At 36.2% G+C, this 23,071-nt stretch overlaps 1 protein-coding gene and 1 pseudogene across 1 annotated transcript; one reads left to right on the top strand and one right to left on the bottom strand.

Annotated features, from left to right (window-relative positions):
- The first annotated feature begins 216 nt into the window (after positions 1–216).
- On the top strand, positions 217–1,203 carry LOC137003103 (zinc finger protein 235-like). Its single transcript, XM_067363143.1, has one exon. It carries the CDS (start codon positions 217–219, stop codon positions 1,201–1,203), a length of 987 nt encoding a protein of 328 aa, XP_067219244.1.
- Positions 1,204–5,572: 4,369 nt separating this feature from the next.
- Positions 5,573–23,071, bottom strand: part of LOC137003093 (uncharacterized) — a 243,826-nt pseudogene continuing 226,327 nt past the window's right edge.

Raw genomic sequence — 23,071 nt, 5'->3', positions numbered from 1 at the left:
TGACTAATTAATACTTATAAATCAGTGTATAATAAATTATAAGCACAATAATTGAAAAAGCAAATGCATGACTTATAAGTAACAATAAAAATAATATAAATGTAACTATAACTGTCCTTATAATGCAGTATAGAGTTCACTTTTATGCCTTTTCACTTTAAATTCTTTGTTTTTGAATGTTCTGAAAATTAAGTTTATTCATTGATTTCAGACCTGATGGAAGTGAAGGAGGAGAGTGAAGAACTGAGGGAAGTGAAGGAGGAACATCATGACAAACCTGGAGAAAAACCTTTGAGTCGCTCAAAGACTAAAAACACATTTTTAAAGAAAAGAAGAGCTGAGAAATCTACAACCTGCACTCAGTGTGGAAAGAGTTTCACAACCAAACAAAATCTTGATGTTCACATGAGAGTCCATACAGGAGAGAAGCCATTTACATGTGATCAATGTGGGAACAATTTCACAACCAAACGAAATCTTGATGTTCACATGAGAGTTCATACTGGAGAGAAGCCATTCATTTGTAATCAGTGTGGGAAGAGTTTCACGAATAAACGTAATCTTGAGGTTCACATGAGAGTTCATACAGGAGAGAAGCCATTCACATGTGATCAATGTGGGAAAACATTTATCAGGTCATCAGCCCTGAAGGCACACCTGACAGTTCATACAAAGGAGAAGCCACATTCATGTTCTGTGTGTGGAAAGAGTTTTTCACTGCTGCCATATTTACATGCACATCAGAAAATTCATACTAGTGTGAAAGAGTACATGTGCTTTGAGTGTGAAAATACTTTTATTAATGTAAAACATTTAAAACAGCACCAGAGAATTCACACTGGAGAACAACCTTACAAGTGTTCACACTGTGACAAGAGATTCAGTCAGTTAGCAAATCTGAAACCACATGAGATGATCCACACTGGAGAGAAACCTCACACATGTGATCAGTGTGGAAAGAGTTTCACTGTTAAAAGTCACCTGAAGCGACACATGAGGATCCACACTGGAGAAAAACCTTACAAGTGTTCACACTGTGACAAGAGATTCAGTCATTTAGCAAATCTGAAACCACATGAGAGGAATCACACTGGAGAAAAGCCTTTCAAGTGTTCACACTGTGACAAGAGATTCAGTCGGTCAGAACATCTGAAAACACATGAGAGGATCCACAGTGAAGAGAAGCAGCACATGTGTGATTAGTGTGGAAAGAGTTTCACTGTTGAAAGTCACCTGAAGCAACACATGAAGATCCATGAAGTGGAGAAACCACATAGTAGTTCATCTGTATGAGCTGAGCAACAAACATTTCTGCCGATGATGGAGTTTCCAGTGACCCTTTTCTCATCCTGTTCCTGTTTTTCCAGCAGCATCAGCCTGATCTGATCTTTCCTCTCAAGAACCTAATGAATTTGGATCTTCAGCTGGAGACTCTCCTGAAACTACAACAGAACGATCAAATCACTGTTAAAACACACTGTATTGATTCTTCCCTTAAGATCAGTGTGACAAACTGATGGCTTACACTTAACAAACTGCCATATGTTTCTATTTTTAATGTAATTTACAACATGAACAACAATAAAACAACCTTCACAATTTGTTCTGTTGGATGAACAGTTTAGGACCCTCAACCAGATATGTTGAATGTAAGACCAGGAGTCAGAAGCACAATTAATTTAAGAATTGACTAAAGAATAATTTGCAGTTTCATCATTTCTTTAATCTTTTTAAGCACAAAAGAGCAACTGAGTCTAATGTGCTGGAAAAGACAGAGGAAATAGTTTCTGTTTCGAGGTCTTCTAAGCTATCTGGTATGCTGATGTGATGAAACTGACCAGTAAGATTAATTATAAACCAAGCTTTAGTGGTAGAAGTGATAGTTCTACTATATTTGTAGCAGGGAGTCAGCTTTGCAGCCTTGGCTAAATGTATACATGAGACTAGATAATGATCTCCATCGATATTGATTCCATGTGACAATATTAGATCTAAAGTATGATTAGAAAGGTAAGATCTAAAGCATGTTAAAACATTCCCAGGAACACCAAAGACAGTTTCCAGATTATGATAATGAATGGGTCCTGAAACATGTTGTTTAACTCCAGTAGAGATTAAAATATCTCTTAATTCCAATCCCAGTGGGTCTTTTTCATTATTTATATGGATATTAAAATCACCAATAAGGACTTTATCCACAGCCAGTACTAACTTTGATAGAAAATCAGCAAATTCTTTGATAAAGTCTTTATGGTGCCCTGGTGGTCTGTATACAGAAGCCAGCACAAATGTCAAACGGGATTCATCACGTACACTAGATAACATTACATAAAGCACCATCACTTAAAATTATTATATTTGAAACTAAACCGCTGAATAATACTGAAGATATTGCTATAAATTACATCAGCACCTTCCCCTTTGCCTTTCAGATGAGGCTTGTGTTTATCACAGTAACCATAAGGGTGGAGTCGTTTAAAGTAATGGAATTGTCTGGTTATAGCCAGGTTTCTGCCAAACACAGCACATCTAGGTTATAGTCTGTAATCATATCATTTACAAAGAGTGATTTTTAAAAGGGATCTAATATTAAGCAAACCAAGCTATATAATTTGCTCATCTGTATTATATCTGTTTTTTTTGTTTTGTTTTGTTTTTTTGTTTTTTTGTTTTTTATTCAACATCAATTAACTTTTTACATTTAAATGGGTTTAGGAGTGTTTTGTATTTACTAATTTTGGGAAAAGACACAGTCTCTGTGATGATATCTAGATGAAAGAGTGTTTGGATTTATCTGACTTCTGCAATGTGAGACAGCAGACGGTCAGTTTAGCCAGTCTGTCTGCTTCCTGACCTGGCCGTAGTATGTCATGTTTCCGCTCTAAGACTATGTGCCATATTAATAGAGAGAAGAGCAGCAAAATCCAGGAGGGATGAATACCATCTCTTTTCAACAGGTCAGATCTGCCCAAAAACTTTTCCAGTTGTCTATGAACCCTATATTATTCTGCGAACACCACTTAGACAGCCAGCCATTGAGTGATGATAGTCTAAGTATTTCATCACTCTGACAAACAGGAAGGGGGCCAGAGCAAATTACAATGTCTGACATTGTCTACTCTGAGAGCTAAGTGCAGTAGTGGGTCATGAAACCTGTAAGGCTGAACCTGTAAACAAATTGTATTTTACTATTGTGGACAATGCACTACCACTTAATGTACATATTTGTAAAGAAAAAAAATGAGAAATTGTTCAAAATGCAAAGAAAAATATTGTAATTGCCTGTTTTAGAATTTAGGAGCAGACCTTCCAGAAAAAGGCAGAATAATCCTCTAAGGTCTGTTGAGACAAAGGTAGCCTACCCTTTGATCTCTACAAGGGGTGATGTGGTGATGTTGCTATGGTGTTCTAGGTTGACATGAGTTATATGGCTCATCCCTATGCCCTAATTCCTTCAGAGGGTTTACCTTCCGGAGTGAGAGCTTCGAAGGGATGAAGGATGTAGGGGTCAAAAAAACTTTTTTTTTTTGGAACACACTTCTGCATCATCTTAACGAGACAATCAAGGAGTAGATTGTGCAAGCTGTGCCCTTTGTTTAACGTTAGTTTATATATTTTTGGTATTTGAATACATTTGAAAGGACTGATAAAGGGAGCTGTAAAGTATTTTTGTTGAAGTACAATGTCATTTTGACCATAATAATGTACCAAATCCAACTTGTATAAATATTATGGTAGTATAGAAAAATACTATACATACATTTATAGGTCATATAGCTGCACGGGTCCGATGAAAAAATGGCCACGCTTCATACAGATGTCTTTTGTTATTTTATTTGCTCTCTCTCTCTCTGCAGCCACCGTGAAAACTACAAGAAATAAAAACATAATTCTCAAATATGCATTTCTCAAGTTTCTTGTGATAATGTCCAGTGGTATGCAATTGAATGACGCAACAGAAATACAACAATCCGTAATGACACGTTACATATTTGTGCAGAGTTACATAAAACAACATCATAAACAATATGCAATAAACACAAATTAAAAAGACCACATGCAGATTGAACAATTCTCTTGAGGCTCTATGTCCCGCAGTCTCTCTGGATCCGCTCCCAACTCAACAATGGTCATGTGACGCATTACGTTTCTTAAAGAACCCTTTACATTAAACATTTAAAGGGAGTAATAATACCCATACATGTGTCACATTTGTTTGAAACAATGAATGAAATAACAATGGTAATGAATTTAACCGAAAGTTCAAAAATATACATTTTAATAAAAACCATATCTGTTGACAGTTACAGGTCAAATCGAACTCCTAACCTCCTGTGCCCATTCTGTGACGTCAAACAACTTCCCTGTGCAAAGGATCATGGGGGCCCGAAGTATCCATCAGTTGTACCCTAAAGCCGAGTTCAGACTGCATGATTTTCAAAGTAGTCGGGTCACTGTTCTTTTAACACTGCATGGCTATCTTGGCCAGCATTCAGTCACTGCTGTGTTCACACTGCACGATGGATCGGCAACAATAGGAAGATTCGCCAACAACTCTCTGGCATGCAAACTACGTTTCACAGCCAAATGCATGCGAGATGTGACAAGGAAACAACGCGATATCATGTGTGCAAGACTGGAGTTCTCACGTGAGACGAAACATCAAACAGACACAGGTAAAATCAGGGCTAAAATCGTACAGTCTTAACTCAGCTTCATTCCCAAGGGCCCTTTCAAGAGGCCAGTTTTGAGCACTTCAGTTTGGAAAAGCCCTTCAATTGTCAAAGCCCTTCAATATGGCGGCCATGATTATTTTCAATCCGAAGTGCCTTTTAGAGGGTGATATATCCTGTTTGGAACGCATGGAGCGTCACAGTCACCATCTCGTCTCGTTTGTTTAGATTGTCATGTGCTTCTTTGTTTTCAGTTCCCGCCACTCATTATTCACCATGGACACTAATTACCCTCACAGCTGTTTGTTATTTACATTGTGAATTTAAGTTCCTTCCTGCCTTTAGATCATTGTCCGGTATTGTTTGATGTTACTTGTTTGCTGTCGCCTGTGCTTCCATTCCTTGAGATTAAACTATGTTGTGTTACTTATATCTACCGTCCTCGTCTTCCTTGGAGTGAACCCATAATATACAGTATGTTAGAGTACAAGCCAAGCCATGAAGTGGAATGATACAAAACATTTCTGAAGAACTGAAGGTCCCAATGAGCAAGCTTGAAAGACTTGAGGCTGTAAGTGGTGCCAAAAGTGCTTCAATAAAAGTATTGAGCAAAGGCTGTGAATACTGAGGACCTTAGAGGACCTTTAATCCCTTTTGGGATAAGGCTGTAACATAACAAAATTGGGCTGGGCTGAGCGGGGTTAGTTTTACCTACAGTCACCAAACTCTGTACATATATTGTTCTCATCCAGCCGGACAACTTTCTAATTTACAGTCATTAGCTCTGATCAACAGGAAGTCCACATTTTGGTTTGAATGCAGATACGAAGCAGTCAGAAAATTTCCTTTTTGGTCATCATGGCTGTTAGGAAACTTCTCAGCACATGAAGATGAACTACTTAACATAATTTCAGACTGCGGTCATGTGGTTTCTCCACTGCATGGATCTTCATGTGTATCTTCAGGTGGCTTTTAAAAGAGAAACTCTTTCCACACTGATCACACATGTGCAGCTTCTTTCTGCTGTGCATCTTCTCATGTGTTTTCAGATGTGATGACTGATTGAATCTCTTGTCACAAAGTAAACACATGTAAGGTTTTTCTCCAGTGTGAATCCTCTCATGTGTTTTCAAACTTGTTAACTGATTGAATCTCATGCAACAGTGTGAACACTTGTAAGGTTTTTCTCCAGTGTGAATCCTCTGGTGCTGTTTTAAACAGATCGCTGTAGTAAAAGTCTTCCCACACTCAAAGCACATATGATCTTTTACACCACTATGTATTTTCTCGTGTTTATGTAAATATGGCAGCCGTGAAAAACTCTGTCCACACAAAGAACATGAATGTGGCTTCTCCTTCGTATGAACTGTCAGGTGTGCCTTCAGAACTGTTGATGTTTTGAATGTTTTGTCACACTGATCACACGTGAACGGCTTCTCTCCAGTGGATCCTCATGTGTTTCCTAAGATTTCCTTTTCCTTTGAAACTCTTCCCACATTGATCACATACATGCAGTCTCTCTCCAGTGTGGATCTTCATGTGTTCCTTAAGATTTCCTTTTCCTTTGAAACTCTTCCCACATTGATCACATGTGAACGGCTTCTCTCCAGTATGAACTCTCATGTGACGCTCAAGACCTCGCTTTGTCGTGAAACTCTTTCCACACTGAGTGCAGGTTGTAGATTTCTTGGCTCTTCTTTTCTTTAAAAATGTCTTTTTAGTTTTTGAGCGACTCAAAGGTTTTTCTCCAGGTTTGTCATGATGTTCCTCCTCCACTTCACTCAGTTCTTCACTCTCATCCATCAAGTCTGAAATCAAAAGAAACAGTTTAATTGCATTGTAACAGTGCATAAAAATAATTAAAAGAGAGAAATGTGAGGTTAAATGAAACTTTGCATTAATATTTAATGCATTTTTATAATTTAATTAAAACTTTGCAATGATCTACCAAATATTTTTACAGAGACAAATCCCATGTTTCTGTAGATATCAATAAATATATTTGATCAATGACACTTAAATAATGGAATTATTTAACAATAATTATCTATCTAAAACGACATTAATAATAATAATGACATTTTAAACAATAGCTAACCATCAGGACATTTTATTGTGGTTTATTGTGAAACCTGTAATCATTCCTCCCCTACAGGTCTTCAAAGTTTTAAGTGTCAGTGTTTACACAAATTCACATTCATCAACTCTGTTACCAAAGTTATTATTAAAGAAGAATAATCTCTATAACTCTGAATAATTTCTACAATTTATAAGAAATACAACTTCACCTATAAATCAGATTTATCAGTTATAACCCTGTCAGCCATTCTGGAAAGTTCATTTACTTGATACAGTTCGGAATTGGTTTATTACTAAAACAAACAAACAAACAACAACAATAAAACATCACAATTAACTGTTTACCTAAATGTGCAGAAGTGTTTATAACATGAATATTCTTCATTCATTCATGATGCTGAACAACAAACACCAACCTCTTTGTTCTTCAGTATCTTCAGTGTGTTTCATTCTGCAGGGTTCTGGATCACTCATGTTCTCACTGTCCTCTTTAATAAACTCAGTCTTTGCAGATTTCAGCTCTTCCTGATGTTCGTCTGATGGTAATATCCCAGTATTTATTGGATAACTGATGTGGGAGGAGCTTCACTGATGATGTGAGTGATGAGGGAGGAGTTTGACTGATGATGTGTTTGCTGTGGGAGGAGCTGATCTGCCAATATGAAAAATATATAATTTACTGAGTTTGTTTTATATAATATATAAATATAAATAATGGTGTGAAAAACATATGAAGCATAAACATTTATTTAGAAATAAACGTAGATATCTGTAGTCAACAAATCCCCTCAGTCTGTTGACAGCAATGAAATGAGCTTTAAGTCTCAATTTACAGCAGATCTGAAGACATCAGCATAATAAATGAGGTGAAAACAGGAACTATTGACATGAAATAAAGAGTGTTTTCAGCAGTTTCTCTGTTAATATTGATGATCCTCAGACTATCAACACTAATTCAACAAGACATTCAGATCATCTCACTTTATTCTGAGTGTTTGCTGTTAGAAAGTCAGGATATATTAGAAAAGCCTATACAACTGATCTATTGAAAGATAATGATTGAAAGGAAAGGCGTGGGAGGGGATGTAACTGGCATAGTGACATAATAGGCATCGACAGTAGATGCTCAAAGAAGCATATGTTTAAGTGTTACAATATGCCGTTATATACTATAAAATGTCGAGAGCGCATTATTGTGTCGCAAGAGCACATCAATGTAATGCTTGAGTGAAAATCTCTCCACTAGGACGCAGATTTCCTTTGCTCTCGCACAAAACTGGACGCGCGCTCTCAAATATACAGTGCTCTCTTATGAACTGCCTCTTCGCGTGCGCGCTCAAACTGTGTCCTGTGCACTCGCGAATCTCTCCATGCTCTTGCACTAGAAATTAATTTGCTTCTGGATTAAACGCTGTCAAAAGTTATCAACCAATCAGAAGAGACGACTGATCCATGAAAATGCTACGTGGAATCTTATTGGCTGAGAGTGAACTGCACATGGAATTCTTTTAAAAATGGATATGTAATTTCTCTACAATTTAATAATATTTAATAATATTAATAAAAATGTAGTCCATATCTTAGAAACGGCTTGGAATGTTGCGCTTGGATGGTTTTTATATTAATAAGCTTGTTTGTAACTGCATCCCACAGGTCAAACCCCACTGAACGATTTATCAAAAACCATCATATTAGCCAATATCATGGACCAAAACATTAAATTAAATATTAATTTAAAACAAACGATTACACAACTAATAATGTTATAAATCAGTCTATTTAGATATAGATATAGATCCAGTGTTTTTAAACGAATCTCTTGAATTAATGATTCTGATTCATCAAATACATTTTAAGAGTAACTGGACACCACCTACTGGCAGAACAGTGTACTAACATTAGTATCAACGTTCATTTAGCTACTCATTTTAATTGCTGAAATCAGTCTATATTCAGACTATAAATTGTTATTGCAATACTTGCGTTATTATTTAATGTTTGCAACACAGAAGTAGCAATAGTGTGTTGTTGAAAACACTTTGTGAAGCTGTTTAAAACATATAACTTACATGACCACTGCTTTCAGCGGCAATGCAAAAGCAGGTTTAAATATTCCGGTAAGATCGTAATTTCAAAGGTTTAATAGACATAACCGAATCTTTATTAAGGGAATGATGATCTGACCTGATCATGTTCTGTCTTAAATCAGAAGATATTTTTGGGTAATTCTTTAAAATAAGGTTTCATTAACATTATTTAACAGCATTAGTTAACATGAACTAATAACGGACTGCACTTCTAAAGCATTTATTAATCTTTGTTAATGTTAATTTCAACATTTACTAATACATTATTAAAATCAAAAGTTGTATTGGTTAACATTAGTAAATGCACTGTGAAGTAACATACAAACAACAAACAGTTGTATTTTAATTTGAAGATTAATAATTACAGTAATGTATTGCACATTGTTAGTTCATGTTAGATAATACATCAATTTTAACAAATAAAAAACCTTATTTTAAAATGTTGCCTATTTTTATATAAATTTCAACAAGTACACAAAATGTATGACTACAATAACTTTAAGAAACTTTTTTGTTTGTTTGTTTAGATAAATCGGGGTTTGACTGTAATGTGATGCAGTTAGACTAGGTTACATCTGATTAATATTATTAAATTGTAAAGAAATTACACATCCATCTTTGTCGAAAGAATTCCATGTGCAGTTCACTCTCAGCCAATAAGATTCCACGTAGCATTTTCATGGATCAGTAATCTCTTCTGATTGGTTGATAACCTTTGACAGCGTTTAATCCAGAAGCAAATAAATTTCTGCAAGAGCATGGAGAGATTCGCGAGCGCACACGCGCAATATCTGAGTGAGAGGAGAGGCAGTTCATAAGAGAGCACTGTATATGAGCCAGTTTTGTGTGACAGAAAAGGAAATCTGTGCGCGAGTGGAGAGATTTGCACTCAAGCATTACATTGATGTGCTCTCGTGACACAATAATGTGCTCTCAACATTTGACAGTAATATAGCGCCATATTACAGTAGCAAACTACTAGTACACAACTAGTTCACAACCATGTTTCTCTATCGTACTAAATCTGTACAAGTGAACTTACATGTATATTAGTAGTTTACTATGTTAATACTTGAAGTACATTTTCTTTATTAAAATACACTTTGAAGTATACTCTCAGTAAACTATTTAGTTACTAGTTTATACTGCGATAAAGTTTTCTTTAAGGTAACAACATCACACTTATAGTTTACAAATTATACATCGGTTTTGCACTTTAATTATACTACTATGTTTCTATTTATGTATTAAATTTTTATGATTGAAATATGTCTTTAACTGTACTTTAAATTTTAAGGCAAGGCAAGGCAAGGCAATTTTATTTGTATAGCACATTTCATACACAATGGTAATTCAAAGTGCTTTACATAAAAAATAATAATAAAAATAGAACATAAGGAATAAAAATAACAGTAAAAACAGAGACTTTTGCTATCTGGATGGAAGAGCTAGGAAGTCTCAGGGAGTTTGTTGTTGTTGTTGTTGTTGTCGTCCATCAGAGTTGGATCTAAACAGATCTATCCATCAGAGCGGATCAGAATGGATCGTCCTCACACAACAGGACTGCTACCTGTTAAGGCACTTCAAACTGATAAACACAGTTTCAATCTCCCCTTTTGCCAAGACACCTCAAACTGCACCACACAGCCCTAATCCCCCTTCCGGAGATATCTTACCTATGCAACGCAGTTCAAATTTCCCCTTTGGAAATTTCCCCCTTTGGAAAGTGTCCTGACTGTAATCCAGAGATATCTTAACCATGCACTACAGCTTAAATTTCCCCATGGTTTGTCCCCTTATCCAAATTTTAACCTAATCACTTTCTTCCTAATTCTCCCAGCTCTTTCAACCAGACAGCAATATTTAAATGCATTAAAAGTCAGAATAACAAGATGATACATAAAAGATATAAAATACATTAAAAATGAAATAAAAGCAGGAAAAGGAATTAAAAGAATAAAAAGATAATACGTATAAAATAAAGTGCAAACAGTTCGGACATAGCACAGTGCTCAATCAGCAAATGCATAGATGAAAAGATGTGTTTTGAGTCTGGATTTGAATGTGGCTACTGTTGGAGCACACCTTATCTCTTCTGGAAGCTGGTTCCAGCTGCGGCTGGCATAACAGCTAAAAGCAGACTCTCCTTGCTTTGAGTGAACCCCCTGGTATTTCTAAGTGACTTGATCCTGATGATCTGAGTGATCTGTTAGGTTTATATTCTATGAGCATATCTGCAATGTATTGAGGTCCTAGACCATTGAGTGATTTATAAACAAGTAACAGTACTTTAAAATCAATTCTAAATGCAACTGGAAGCCAGTGCAAGGACCTGAGGACTGGTGTGATGTGTTCATGTTTTCGGGTTCTGCTCAGAATCCTGGCAGCAGCGTTCTGTACGAGCTGCAGCTGCCTTATGGTCTTTTTGGGAAGACCAGTGAGGAGCCCATTACAATAATCCACCCTGCTGGTGATGAAAGCATGAACAAGTTTCTCTAAGTCTTGACTGGAGACAAAGCATCTGTAGGGAAAACACCCTAGGAAGTAAAATTAGCTCAAATGAATAAAGAGTTGTTTAGATTACGACCAAGCAACTGATTCGTCCAGCGTTCATTTGCTCGAGCCGTAATAGCTCTTGTAACGGATATAAATATCCAACAATCGTGAAAACACTGATTAGAGCACGGTAACTTGAAATCGACAGTTTAAGACATTAAATCATAAAGCACATAATACAAGACACTTTCCTTTTAAAATCTACAAGAGATTTTATTTATTCTAACACAAACTAATCTAACACAAAGGCACGCACATACACACACACACACACACACACACACACACACACACACACATTCATACGCGTTGCAGTAAGAAGGAAATGAGAGAGAAAGAGTTTTGAAAGAGAGAGTGATCTGATTAACCGAATTCCTATCAATGCATTTCAAAGACCAGAACGAACCATGAATCATTAATTTAAATGCACCAGTTCAGTTTTCATCTGGAGGTACTTGCTTGCGTTGACTTAAAGGTGAATTTCCCTCGTCGTGCAGAGAGGGGTTTCCCAAGTCGATGATTGGTCCAGATCAGGTCCGTGTGGAACAATGAAGGAAGTCTCTTTGTCGCTGGAGTTGAAGCGGCACAAGTCGTTGGTTGAACTTTGCGGCGAAACTTAGGACACAAGACTTTCAGCGGTAAAGGAAAATTAAGTAAAGAAAAGAAAAGTGAGTGAAGGTTGGATGGCTTGAATGAGCGGCTGGTCTGTTCTTCTTGTTACTCCATTGTCCTTGGTACTCTGGTCATGGCTGACCGGTTCTTTCTTCTGTTGCTCTGTTTTCCTTGACCAGAACTAACCAACTCCTTCCTCGTTAACTAACCAACTCCTCTCCTTCACTATCTTGCAATATGATCATTTAAACTTAGTTGTTTGTCACCCCTCTGAGGAGTCCTGGCCAATCAGACATTGTCCTGTTTCAAGAGGGCCTTCCTCTGCCCCCAATAAAACATAAGTGTCACATCCTGTTTCTGCTTCAGCAGAGAGTGCCATTTTAACATAATTTCTATTAAATGGGATACAATACATTTTAAACAGATTTCATTCAAGTCAGGATATAGGAAAGGGGAAAGAATCAAATTAAGTCCAAATAAGGCATACTTTCAGTCATTCAATCAAGAGTTAACACATTTACATGAATTGTGAGTGTTCTAAAGCCTAACCGTTTACAGGTAGTACTTGTGGACACATAATGCAAAATGTATGTAGTTAAAAGATGTTTGATAAGTCCATTAAAATTGTTGGAACAATTTTGATGCAGTTTTATTTGTTCAACAGTCTCTTTGGCTTTCCTGTGAAGTAAGGAAACAAAAGGGTCTGCATTGTCTCTCTGTTTCTTTCCTCTGATGATCAAAGCACCTTTGTCTTCTTGGGTGACCCTTTGGTATGTCGCTTCTTCTGCTATCAGGAGGCATATGTCGTAAAAGTAATCAGCCTGGCTTTATCTGCAGACGGGCCGGAGCCGGAACCTCAATTCTGAATTAGAATTATGTTTTGAAAGAATCATCTGAATGATTCATTTGTCTGGTTCGTCCACAGTTGCTACACATCTAATTCTTGCAATATTTTTGAGATGATAATACGCTGATTTAGTTATTGTCTTTACATGGCTACTGAAACTCAGGTCTGACTACAAAATCACACCAAGATTCCTGACTTGATTTTTAGTTGTTTGACCCCTAGAGTGAAGGTACATGTTCACTTTGAGAACTTCATCTTTGTTTCCAAACGCAATGATTTCAGTTTTGTCTTTGTTTAACTGAAGGAAGTTTAGGCACATCCAATTTTTAATTTCATCAATGCACTGGCACAGGGAGTCAATGGGGCTGTAGTCGTTAGGTGATAGTGCGAGGTAAATCTGGGTGTCATCTGCATAGCTGTGATATGCAATTTGGTTCTTTCTCATTATTTGGCTCAGTGGCAGCATATATAGGTTGAACAGGAGGGGTGCAAGAATTGAACCTTGAGGGACTCCGCATATCATGGATGTCCACTCAGACTTATGGTCACCGATACTCACATAATAACCTCTCCCTTCTAAGTATGACCTGAACCATTTAAGGACCATCCCAGAAAGCCCAACCCAGTTTTCCAGCCTGTCAAGAAGAATGTTGTGATCGACAGTGTCAAACGCAGCACTGAGGTCGAGTAGAACCAGCACTGATAATTTACCTGAATCTGTGTTAAGGCGAATATAATTTATTATCTTTATGAGTGAGAAACCAGATTGAAAGTTGTCAAAATATCCATTCAAGCTTAAGAACTTGTTCAGCTGATTGAAAACAACTTTTTCAATGATCTTGCCTATGAAAGGGAGATTTGAAATTGGCTTGTAGTTGCTCAATATGGTGTTATCCAGATTGCTCTTTTTCAGGAGGGGCTTGACAACTGCAGTTTTCAGGGATTTTGGAAAAGTCCCAGAGAGAAGTGAGGCGTTTACCACTTCTAGGAGATCTGCTTCTAAACAGTTAAACACGCTTTTGAAAAAAGATGTGGGAAGTGTGTCAAGGGCGCAGGTTGATGTTTTAAGGTGCTGTACTGTTTCTTCCAAAATTTTACCATCAATTGCTTTGAAAACAGACATAATAGCTGCTTTCTGAGGTTGTGATCTTATCTGTTTTACCCCAGTGCAGCTCAAGGATGTGCTGATCGCCTTTCTGATATTATTAATTTCCTCAGAGAAGAAGGATAAAAATCACAGCATTTGCTGTCTGAGAGCATTTCACTGGGAATCTGACTTGGGGGGTTTGTTAGTCTCTCTACAGTAGCAAAAAGAGTGCGGTTGTTGTTTAAGTTTTTGTTTATAATATTTGAGAAGAAGGTCTGTCTAGCTTTGCCTAATTCAACATTGAAAGCATGAAGAATATCTTTATAGATGTTATAATGGATTTCAAGTTTTGTCTTTCGCCACATGCGCTCAGCTTTTCTGCATTGTCTTTTCATATTTTGCACTGCTGTTGAGTTTCTCTCTGTGCTTTTTGTCTGCCACTCTTCTTCCTGACTTTCACAGGAGCAATGTTATCAATGACATTCTGTACTTTTGAGTTAAAAGAATCAAGGAGAAAATCAACAGAGTCTGCAGATATGCTTGGTGTTAAAGATATAGCCTTCATAAACAGTGCACTAGTGTTCTCATTTAAGCATCGCTTTTTGACCGAGACAGATCTAGCTTCAACAGTTAGAGAGATCAATAAATCAAAGAAAATACAGAAATGATCAGATAGCGCTACATCCTTAATGACAATGGATGAAATGTTTAGACCCTTACTAATAATTAAATCTAGAGTGTGTCCACGATTGTGTGTAGCTCCAAGTACATGCGGAGTCAGATCAAAAGTATTCAAAACAGTTATGATTTCTTTTGCCATATTGGATTCTGCATTTTCTATGTGGATGTTAAAGTCCCCAGTAATAGCAAAACAGTCAAACTCAGAGGAAATTGCTGATAACAGTTCTGTAAAGTCCTCCACAAAGGCTGGAGAGTATTTAAAAAAAAAAGTATTCTAGCTTCATGGATCCTTTTTCTCAACACTTGAATGAGGGTAATTGTTCTGACTTCATGAAGCCTCATAGTGTGAATGAACATCAAACTGACTAGAACAAACTCTTTGAAATGTATATACATGATATCAATGGTGAAATAATAATGTAGACAGACAACAATCTCATTCAATGACAGTCATGCATGTGGTGAAATATGATTTATTATGCATTAGTAGAAGAGAAGCAAAGTTGAACAAAGATGAACAACTTAGACCCTACAGTGATTTCAGACTGTGGTCATGTGGTTTCTCCACTGCATGGATCTTCATGTGTCGCTTCAGTTCATTTTTAACAGTGAAACTCTTTCCACACTGATCACACGTGTGCGGCTTCTCTCTAGTGTGGATCCTCTCATGTCTTTTCAGATATGATGTCAGACTAAATCTCTTGTCACAGTGTGAACACCTGTAAGGTTTTTCTCCAGTGTGGATCCTCTCATGTGTTTTTAGATTTGTTAACTGATAGAATCTCTTGTCACAGTGTGAACACTTGTAAGGTTTTTCTCCGGTGTGAATCCTCTCATGTTTTTTGAGATCTGATGACTGACTGAATCTCTTGTCACAGTGTGAACACTTGTAAGGTTTTTCTCCAGTGTGAATTCTCTGGTGACGTTTTAAACAGTCTGCTGTAGTAAAAGTCTTCTCACACTCAAAGCACATGAACTCTCTCACACCAGTGTGTATTTTCTGATGTCTCTGTAAATTTTGCAGCAGTGAAAAACTCTTTCCACACACAGAACATGAATGTGGCTTCTCCTTCGTATGAACTGTCAGGTGTGTCTTCAGGTTTATTGACTGAGTAAATGTTTTACCACATTGATCACATGTGTACAGCTTCTCTCTGGTGTGGATCCTCATGTGAGCATTAAAGTTTGATGATTGATTGAAGCTCTTTCCACACTGATCACATGTGAACGGCTTCTCTCCAGTATGAACTCTCATGTGAGCATCAATACTTTGTTTGGTAGAGAAACTCTTTCCACACTGAGTGCAGGTTGTCGATTTCTCGGCTCTTCTTTCTGTTAAAAATGTCTTTTTAGTCTTTGAGCGACTCAAAGGTTTTTCTCCAGGTTTGTCATGATGTTTCTCCTCTACTTCACTCAGTTTTTCACTCTCCTCCTTCACTTCCATCAGGTCTGAAATCAAAGATTTTTTTTTTTTCATTTTCAGTACATCAAAATAACAATAATAAAAAGAAATATGAAAGAACATAAAATGAACTATTGTAAGGGTACACAGTTCAATTTAGCTCAAAGAGAATTATTAGTTAATTTATAGGGAATTTTACAGTCACTTATTTTATGACTGAGCAACTGAATCGTCCTGCATTCATTTGAACAGGCCATAACTATCAGCTTTGTAGCGTATATATAAATATCCAAACTCTAGTGAAAACATTATTTATTATCAAGGTAACAGAGATCGGCAGTTTAACACTTTAAATTCATAAGCACACAAGACACTTCTCTTTAAAGTTATGAATGAGACAATGATATAAATTGATTATTCTAACACAAACTAACACACACACATTCACGCTAGTTGCAGAAAGAAGGAAGTGAGTTTTAAGAGAGTGAAATTATGAAATCTCAAGTTTCTAGAAATACACTTATGCACTTCATAAGACCAGATCAATCATTAATTTAACCCTTCTATTCTTTCTTAGGCAGGTTTTTAGACTTTTTATCAATGCACCAGTTAATCTGGAGATACTTGTGTTCGACATTTGTGTCTTTAAATAGGGATTCCCTTGTCACCATCTTTAGCTTGTTGAATGGTGTTTCCCAGATTCTTTTGATTTGCTGCAGGTCTGAAAATAATGGTTACGTTGCAAATTGTGAACCAGATATAAATTAAACAGTAAACTAATTTCAAACAATATTTAGTATTATTTAATATTTAAAGTTTCTCAAACCTCCCTTTATTCACCATTTGTTTAAAAAGAACAACAGATCATTCCATTTCATCGTTTAACTATTTCTCTAAATGTGCAGAAGTGTTTGAATCTTTGAATGAATGAAGAATAAACACCAACCTCTTTGTTCTTCAGTATCTTCAATGTGTTTCATTCTGCAGGGTTCTGGATCACTCATGTTCTCACTGTCCTCTTTAATAAACTCAGTCTTTGCAGATTTCAGCTCTTCCTGATGCTCTGATGCTCGTCTGATGTGAATATTCCAGCATTTATTGGTTAATTGATGTGGGAGGAGCTTCACTGATGATGTGAGTTATGAGGGAGGAGCTTCATTGATGATGATGAATTTCAGTGTGGGAGAAGCTGATCTGCCAAAATGGAAAATATATTATTAACTGAGTTTGTTTTTAAATATAATATACAAATAATGGTCAGAAAAAGAGTTGAAAGCATAAAGACAGAAATAAATGTACATATCTGTAGCCATCAAACACCCCCAGTCTGTTGAAAGCAATGAAATGAGCTTTAAGTGTCAATTTACAGCAGATCTGAAGACATCAGCATAATAAATGAGGTGAAAACAGGAACTATTGACATGAAATAGAGTGTTTTCAGCAGTTTCTCTGTTAATATTGATGATCCTCAGACCATCAACACTCATTCAACAAGACATTCAGATCATTAGCAGATCATCTCACTTTATTCTGAGTGTTTGCTGATAGAAACTGATTTGAGTCAGGATATATGAGAAAAGACTATAAAACTGCTCTATTGAAAGATAATGATTGAAAGGGAAGGCGTGAATAGTAGAGGTGCAATGGTTCAAAATGCTCACGGTTCGGTTCGTAACACGGTTTTAGGGTCACGGTTCTGGTACGGTTCGGTATGTGCCATGTTCAGGGAAAATATGACTACTGTCAAATAAAAATAAGGAAAATATGAACAAATAATCAAACTACAAGCAACATCAGAAATAAATACAATAGAGCAAATATTTAAATAAAATAAACTGATTTTTCAGGTATCTAACAGTAGTTTTCAGGTACAGAAAATGGATAAAGTAGTCAAATATAAAATAACACTACATATTAACTTCACTGTATAAATTAAATATTAATCATTATTTAGTTATTCATTCAAGAGCAGTGAGTGTTTTTGTCATTTGTTGTTTGATTTAACATTAAACATTTAACATTTTTTACTTTAAAAAAGTTCAGAGATGCAGTTAAACAACTCTCATTGGGACATTCGCCTGGCGTTGATGGAATAACCACAGATTTCTATTGTCATTTCTGGAACATTTTGGGGCAGTATTTTTATGAAGTAACAAAAGAGTCTTTTGAAAATGGTTGTCTTCCAAGCAGCTGTAGAGGGGCAGTATTGTCCCTGTTACCTAAAAAATGGGATTTAGTTTTTTGAAGAATTGGAGACCTATTTCTCTTTTATGTAGGGATTATAAAATTGTGATTAAATGTTTGATGAACAGGTTAAAAAAAATATCTGGACATTTTTTTTTTATGATAATCATACTAACTGTGTACCCAAACTGTCTATTATGGATCATTTGTTTATTTAAAGAGATGCAACTGCTTTTGGTGACAAGTTTATTTCTTGGATAAAACTGTTATGTTGTGATGTTTCTGTACAAGTGAAAGTGGGAGGAAGGTTGAGTGCCTCAATTTGAAAAAAAATAAAAAAAAAACGAGGAATTAGACAGGGGTGCCCACTTTCTGCATCAAACCTTAGGTGACATTTATTTCTTGGATGAAACTGTTATATTGTGATGTTTCTGTATTTGTAAAGGTTGAGTGTCTCAGTTCTTGGAAAAAGAGGAATTAGACAGGGGTGCCCACTTTCTGGTCAATTATATACTGACATTGCCTTTGAACCATTATTAAAGAGAAAGAGAATAGATGTTAAAAAATGTTTTTATTACCAATTAATTCTAAAATGGTAGATATAATGGTAGGAAATTCCAAATGTACTTGATCTCTTCATCTTGCCATGCGTTTTTTTAGAAGAATTACGCTCCTTTTTGCCAGGATTTTATAGAGAAGTTATACAAAGAAAATATCTGAATGTACAGACTGATGGTATCCCTCAAAAATTATTAATTTGTTTTGCTTATGACAGCAGTATGTTGGAAGTCTCCATTTAGGTCTTACATTTTAAATGCTTGAAATATGTCTTTAACTGTACTTTAAATTTTAAAACAGTTTATTCTAGCGTCATGAATCCTTTTTATCAACACTTGAATGAGGGTAATTGTTCTGACTTCATGAAGCCTCATGGTGTGAATGAACATCAAACTGACTAAACTCTTTGAAGTGTATATACAGGATATCAATGGTGAAATAATAATGTACTTAAGCAAAACAGAGAAGAGTGGCTGGTCGCACACTGAATCAAAAAAAAAAAAAAGACTAAGGTCTAGAAAAATACAAAATTTACTATATAAATTGCATGGTGCAATAAAGTGCAAAGTGCAAGTGAATTAAAAACAGAGGAGCAGATGTTTCAGCAATTTGCCATCCTCAGTGCTTAAGATGCAACAAACAATCACCCTTTTACTAGAAAGACAAGCAATTCAGAGCCATCAGCTTAATCCAATTATCACAATCACCAATTAGCACCAATAACAATCAATTATCACAGGTGTTACAAGCAAGAGAGTCTGAAAGGCAATAAACAGCAAAGTACATGAAATGTACATAGAAAACTATGAAAATAAAATAAAATACAAAAAACAAGAAAGGTCATGTTCTTCATTCATGCCATCAGGAAATGGAGATTTAAGCTAAAAAATCCAAAATGCCTCCCTTTGTAACAATTTCTTGTCTCTATCTCCGCCTCTTCTATGAGGTAAAATCCTCTCGATGCCCAGGAACTTCATGTCAGACAAAGAATGTTTGGCAAAATTGAAGTGACGATAAATCGGAGATGTATCATCACGCCTACGAATTGCACTAGTATGCTCAATCATTCTAGTGCGCAAAGCACATGTAGTTTTACCAACATATAACAAAGAACATGGACAAATAATAATATAAATCACATATGTACTCTTGCAGGTTATCAATTGTTTGATCTTGTATGTTTTTTGTGTACAAGGATGTACAAATGATTGACATTTGACATATTTTGTGCAAGAAGTGCATCTGTGACATGGAAAATTACCCTGGGCATCAACTAGGATGGTCGGAGAAGAGACACTGTGTATCTGCATGAACGAGCTTATCCCTCCTAGAAGAAATAAAAAGTGGTGGATCATTAAACACATTTAATAACGGAGGATCACTTTGAATGATATGCCAGTGACTCTTAATAATCCTCCTGATATCATTACTCAATGGACTAAATGTAGATTTAAAGACACAAGAATAGCTTGTTTTACTGTTAATTGCAATCAAGTTACTTTCTTAATGTTCTTGTAAACTGTGAACCTTCTCAAGTGCACTGTCAAGCCACTTATTGGGATATCCACGCGATTTAAAATCTGCATATAAATTATGGGCTTTAATGTCAAAAATCTTCCTAGAGCAGATACGATAAAGTCTCAAAAATTGACTATAGCGTTTTAAAGAAGTTGGATGTGCACTGGTAGCATGAAGGAGACTGTTATTAGCTGTATCTTTTCTATAAAGAGAGGAAACAATCTGTTTGTCAACAATTGATATACAAGTATCCAAGAAATTGACATTTGGAGATTCCAACATCATGTATGAACTTAATCGAAGGTCTAAGGCAATTCATATATAGAACAAATGCTTCAAAATCACTTACAGAACCTTTGTAAATAACAAAACGGTCATCAATGTATCTTTTAAACAGAATGATATTGTCAAAAAAAGGATTGTTGTTAAAAACATATCTATCCTCCAAAAAACCCAGATATAAATTGGCATAATCTGGAGCCATAGTGGCCCCCATAGCAGTGCCTTCAATCTGTAAATAATACTGGTTTTCAAATAGGAAATAATTCTTAGTGAGAACCTTTTCAGCCATTTCAATGATAAATTTAGATGGAAGAGCATCATCTTCAACACGTAAATCAAGAAAATGTTTAAGGGCCAATAGGCCTTTGTGATGTAAAATATTAATATATAGTGAAGTCACATCCATAGTTGCCAATAAAACATCCTGCTCAACATATTGAATGGTAGATAGACATTGAAGGAAATCTGCTGTATCTCTCAGATAACTGGGAAGAGAAGTGACTAACGGTCTCAGAACAAAATCAACAAAATTCGAAGTGGTTCAGTCAAACTATTATTACCAGCTACTATTGGCCATCCTGGTGGATTAATCAAGCTTTTATGTACCTTGGGAAGGATACAGAACACTGGAGATACTTGGAGAATGATTGAACAAGTATTGCATCTCTTTATCAGAGATCAATAATTGAGCATGTGCTTTCTGAAGAAACATCTCAATCTCCATCTGAAACTGGGCCATTGGATCTGATGGTAAGGTTTGAAAATACCAGCTATTATCTAATTGACGAAGAGCCTCCTGAATATAGAGAGCTTGAGGAAGGATCACCAATCCACTTCCTTTATCTGCAGGTTTGATTACAATATCTTTATTATGACATAGTTTATCAAGGGCCTCTTTTTCAGAAAGTGTCAAATTAGACTTTTTGTGCAGAGATGACGATGGATAATCAAATAAGTTAGTAACATCCCTTTCCACTAGCCTACAATATGTATCAATAGAGAAATTAGCTACAGATGGACAAAAAGTACTGATAGGTTTGAATTTAGCTCTGACATTACACGCATGTGCATTTTTTTGATTTGCTGGAGTATTTTTATAAAAGCATTTGAGTCTTGAAAAGTTCCATCTTAGTGACAAAAGGGTCTGTGGCTTTATATGGAACAAAACTTAAGCCCTTATTAAGCAGACTTACTTCTTGTGGATGCAATTCTTGACCTGTAAGGTTGAAGATGAGATTGTCTTTAGGCGGGTTCATCTCTTCCGAACTGGTCGTCGAGGGTTTCCTCTTGCCCCCACGCCTCCCCCGTCGAGTGGTCTTCTGCGAAGTTGGTATTGACGTGACATTCTTTGATGATTTTCTGTGTCACTTGTGTGATCGGATAAAAAATCCACATCACTGTCTCCACTTGATAAAGAAGTAAATGGGATCTCATCTTCAAACCTGACCTTACGTGAGGGTCTGTTAAACGTGCGGTTACGATTAAGCCAGGGATAGACTCTATTATCTTTGTAGTCCAATGTATCTCTGCGAAATTTTCGTATCTTCTTCTGTAGTAGGTCTTGTTTAAATTCTACTGAGGTGTTCAGCAATTCCACTTGTCTATTGAAGGTAGCTTCACTATGAGATGCCACGATGGAGGCTTTAGTTTCTTCAAGATCTACTCTCACCTTTGTGAATTCAATGACAAGAAGAGTGAGATCCAATGATGCTTTATTCATGATTTCACACCATTTCTTGCAAAACTCAGGGTCTCCTCCACCAATCGTGGGTGCCTTTTGGATTCTCAGACCTCTGGGAATTTGACCTGCTCTCCAGTATTCACTGAGAGTTGAACCATGTAAAGTATAGCGGATCTCTTTCTCTAAGAGGTGTTTGTAATGATTCATAGAATTTTGAATTGTCTCTGAATGCAGGACACTGATTTCAGCTCTAGGAAAAAGGATATCTTCAGAATCTTCAGGATTGTAGGTGAAGGTTTTTGCTTTAGAGTCCGTGATTAAATTGATCTCAGCAAAAGACGACATCTTCAATTATAGATGGAGCAGCATACACATGAAAATTATGAAGTTTTTTTTTTTTCTGCCAAATTTATTTTCATAGTTTTCTATATACATTTAATGTATTTTGCCTTGTTTATTGCCTTTCAGACTCTCTTGCTGTGACACCTGTGATAATTGATTGTTATTGGTGCTAATTGATGATTGTGATAATTGGATTAAGCTGATGGCTCTGAATTGCTTGTCTTTCTCGAAAAAGGGTGATTTGTTGCATCTTAGGCACTGAGGATAGCAAATTGCTGAAACGTCTGCTCCTCTGTTTTTAATTCACTTGCACTTTGCACTTTATTGCACCATGCAATTTATATAATAAATGTTGTATTTTTATAGACCTTAGTCTTTTTTGGATTCAGTGTGCGACCCAGCCACTCTTCTCTGTTTAGCTTAAGTTAATCTTTTTTGGTTCCACACACCTGAAGGAAACAAGAATTTTGTAACTGTAAGCG

The sequence above is a fragment of the Chanodichthys erythropterus genome, chromosome 3 (genome assembly GCF_024489055.1).
Source record: "Chanodichthys erythropterus isolate Z2021 chromosome 3, ASM2448905v1, whole genome shotgun sequence".
NCBI lineage: Eukaryota > Metazoa > Chordata > Actinopteri > Cypriniformes > Xenocyprididae > Chanodichthys > Chanodichthys erythropterus.
This window is presented reverse-complemented; position numbering and strand designations above follow the sequence as displayed.

Excerpts from the sequence above, each read along its gene's own strand:
- LOC137003103 (XM_067363143.1), top strand. The coding sequence starts at position 217 with ATGGAAGTGAAGGAGGAGAGTGAAGAACTGAGGGAAGTGAAGGAGGAA.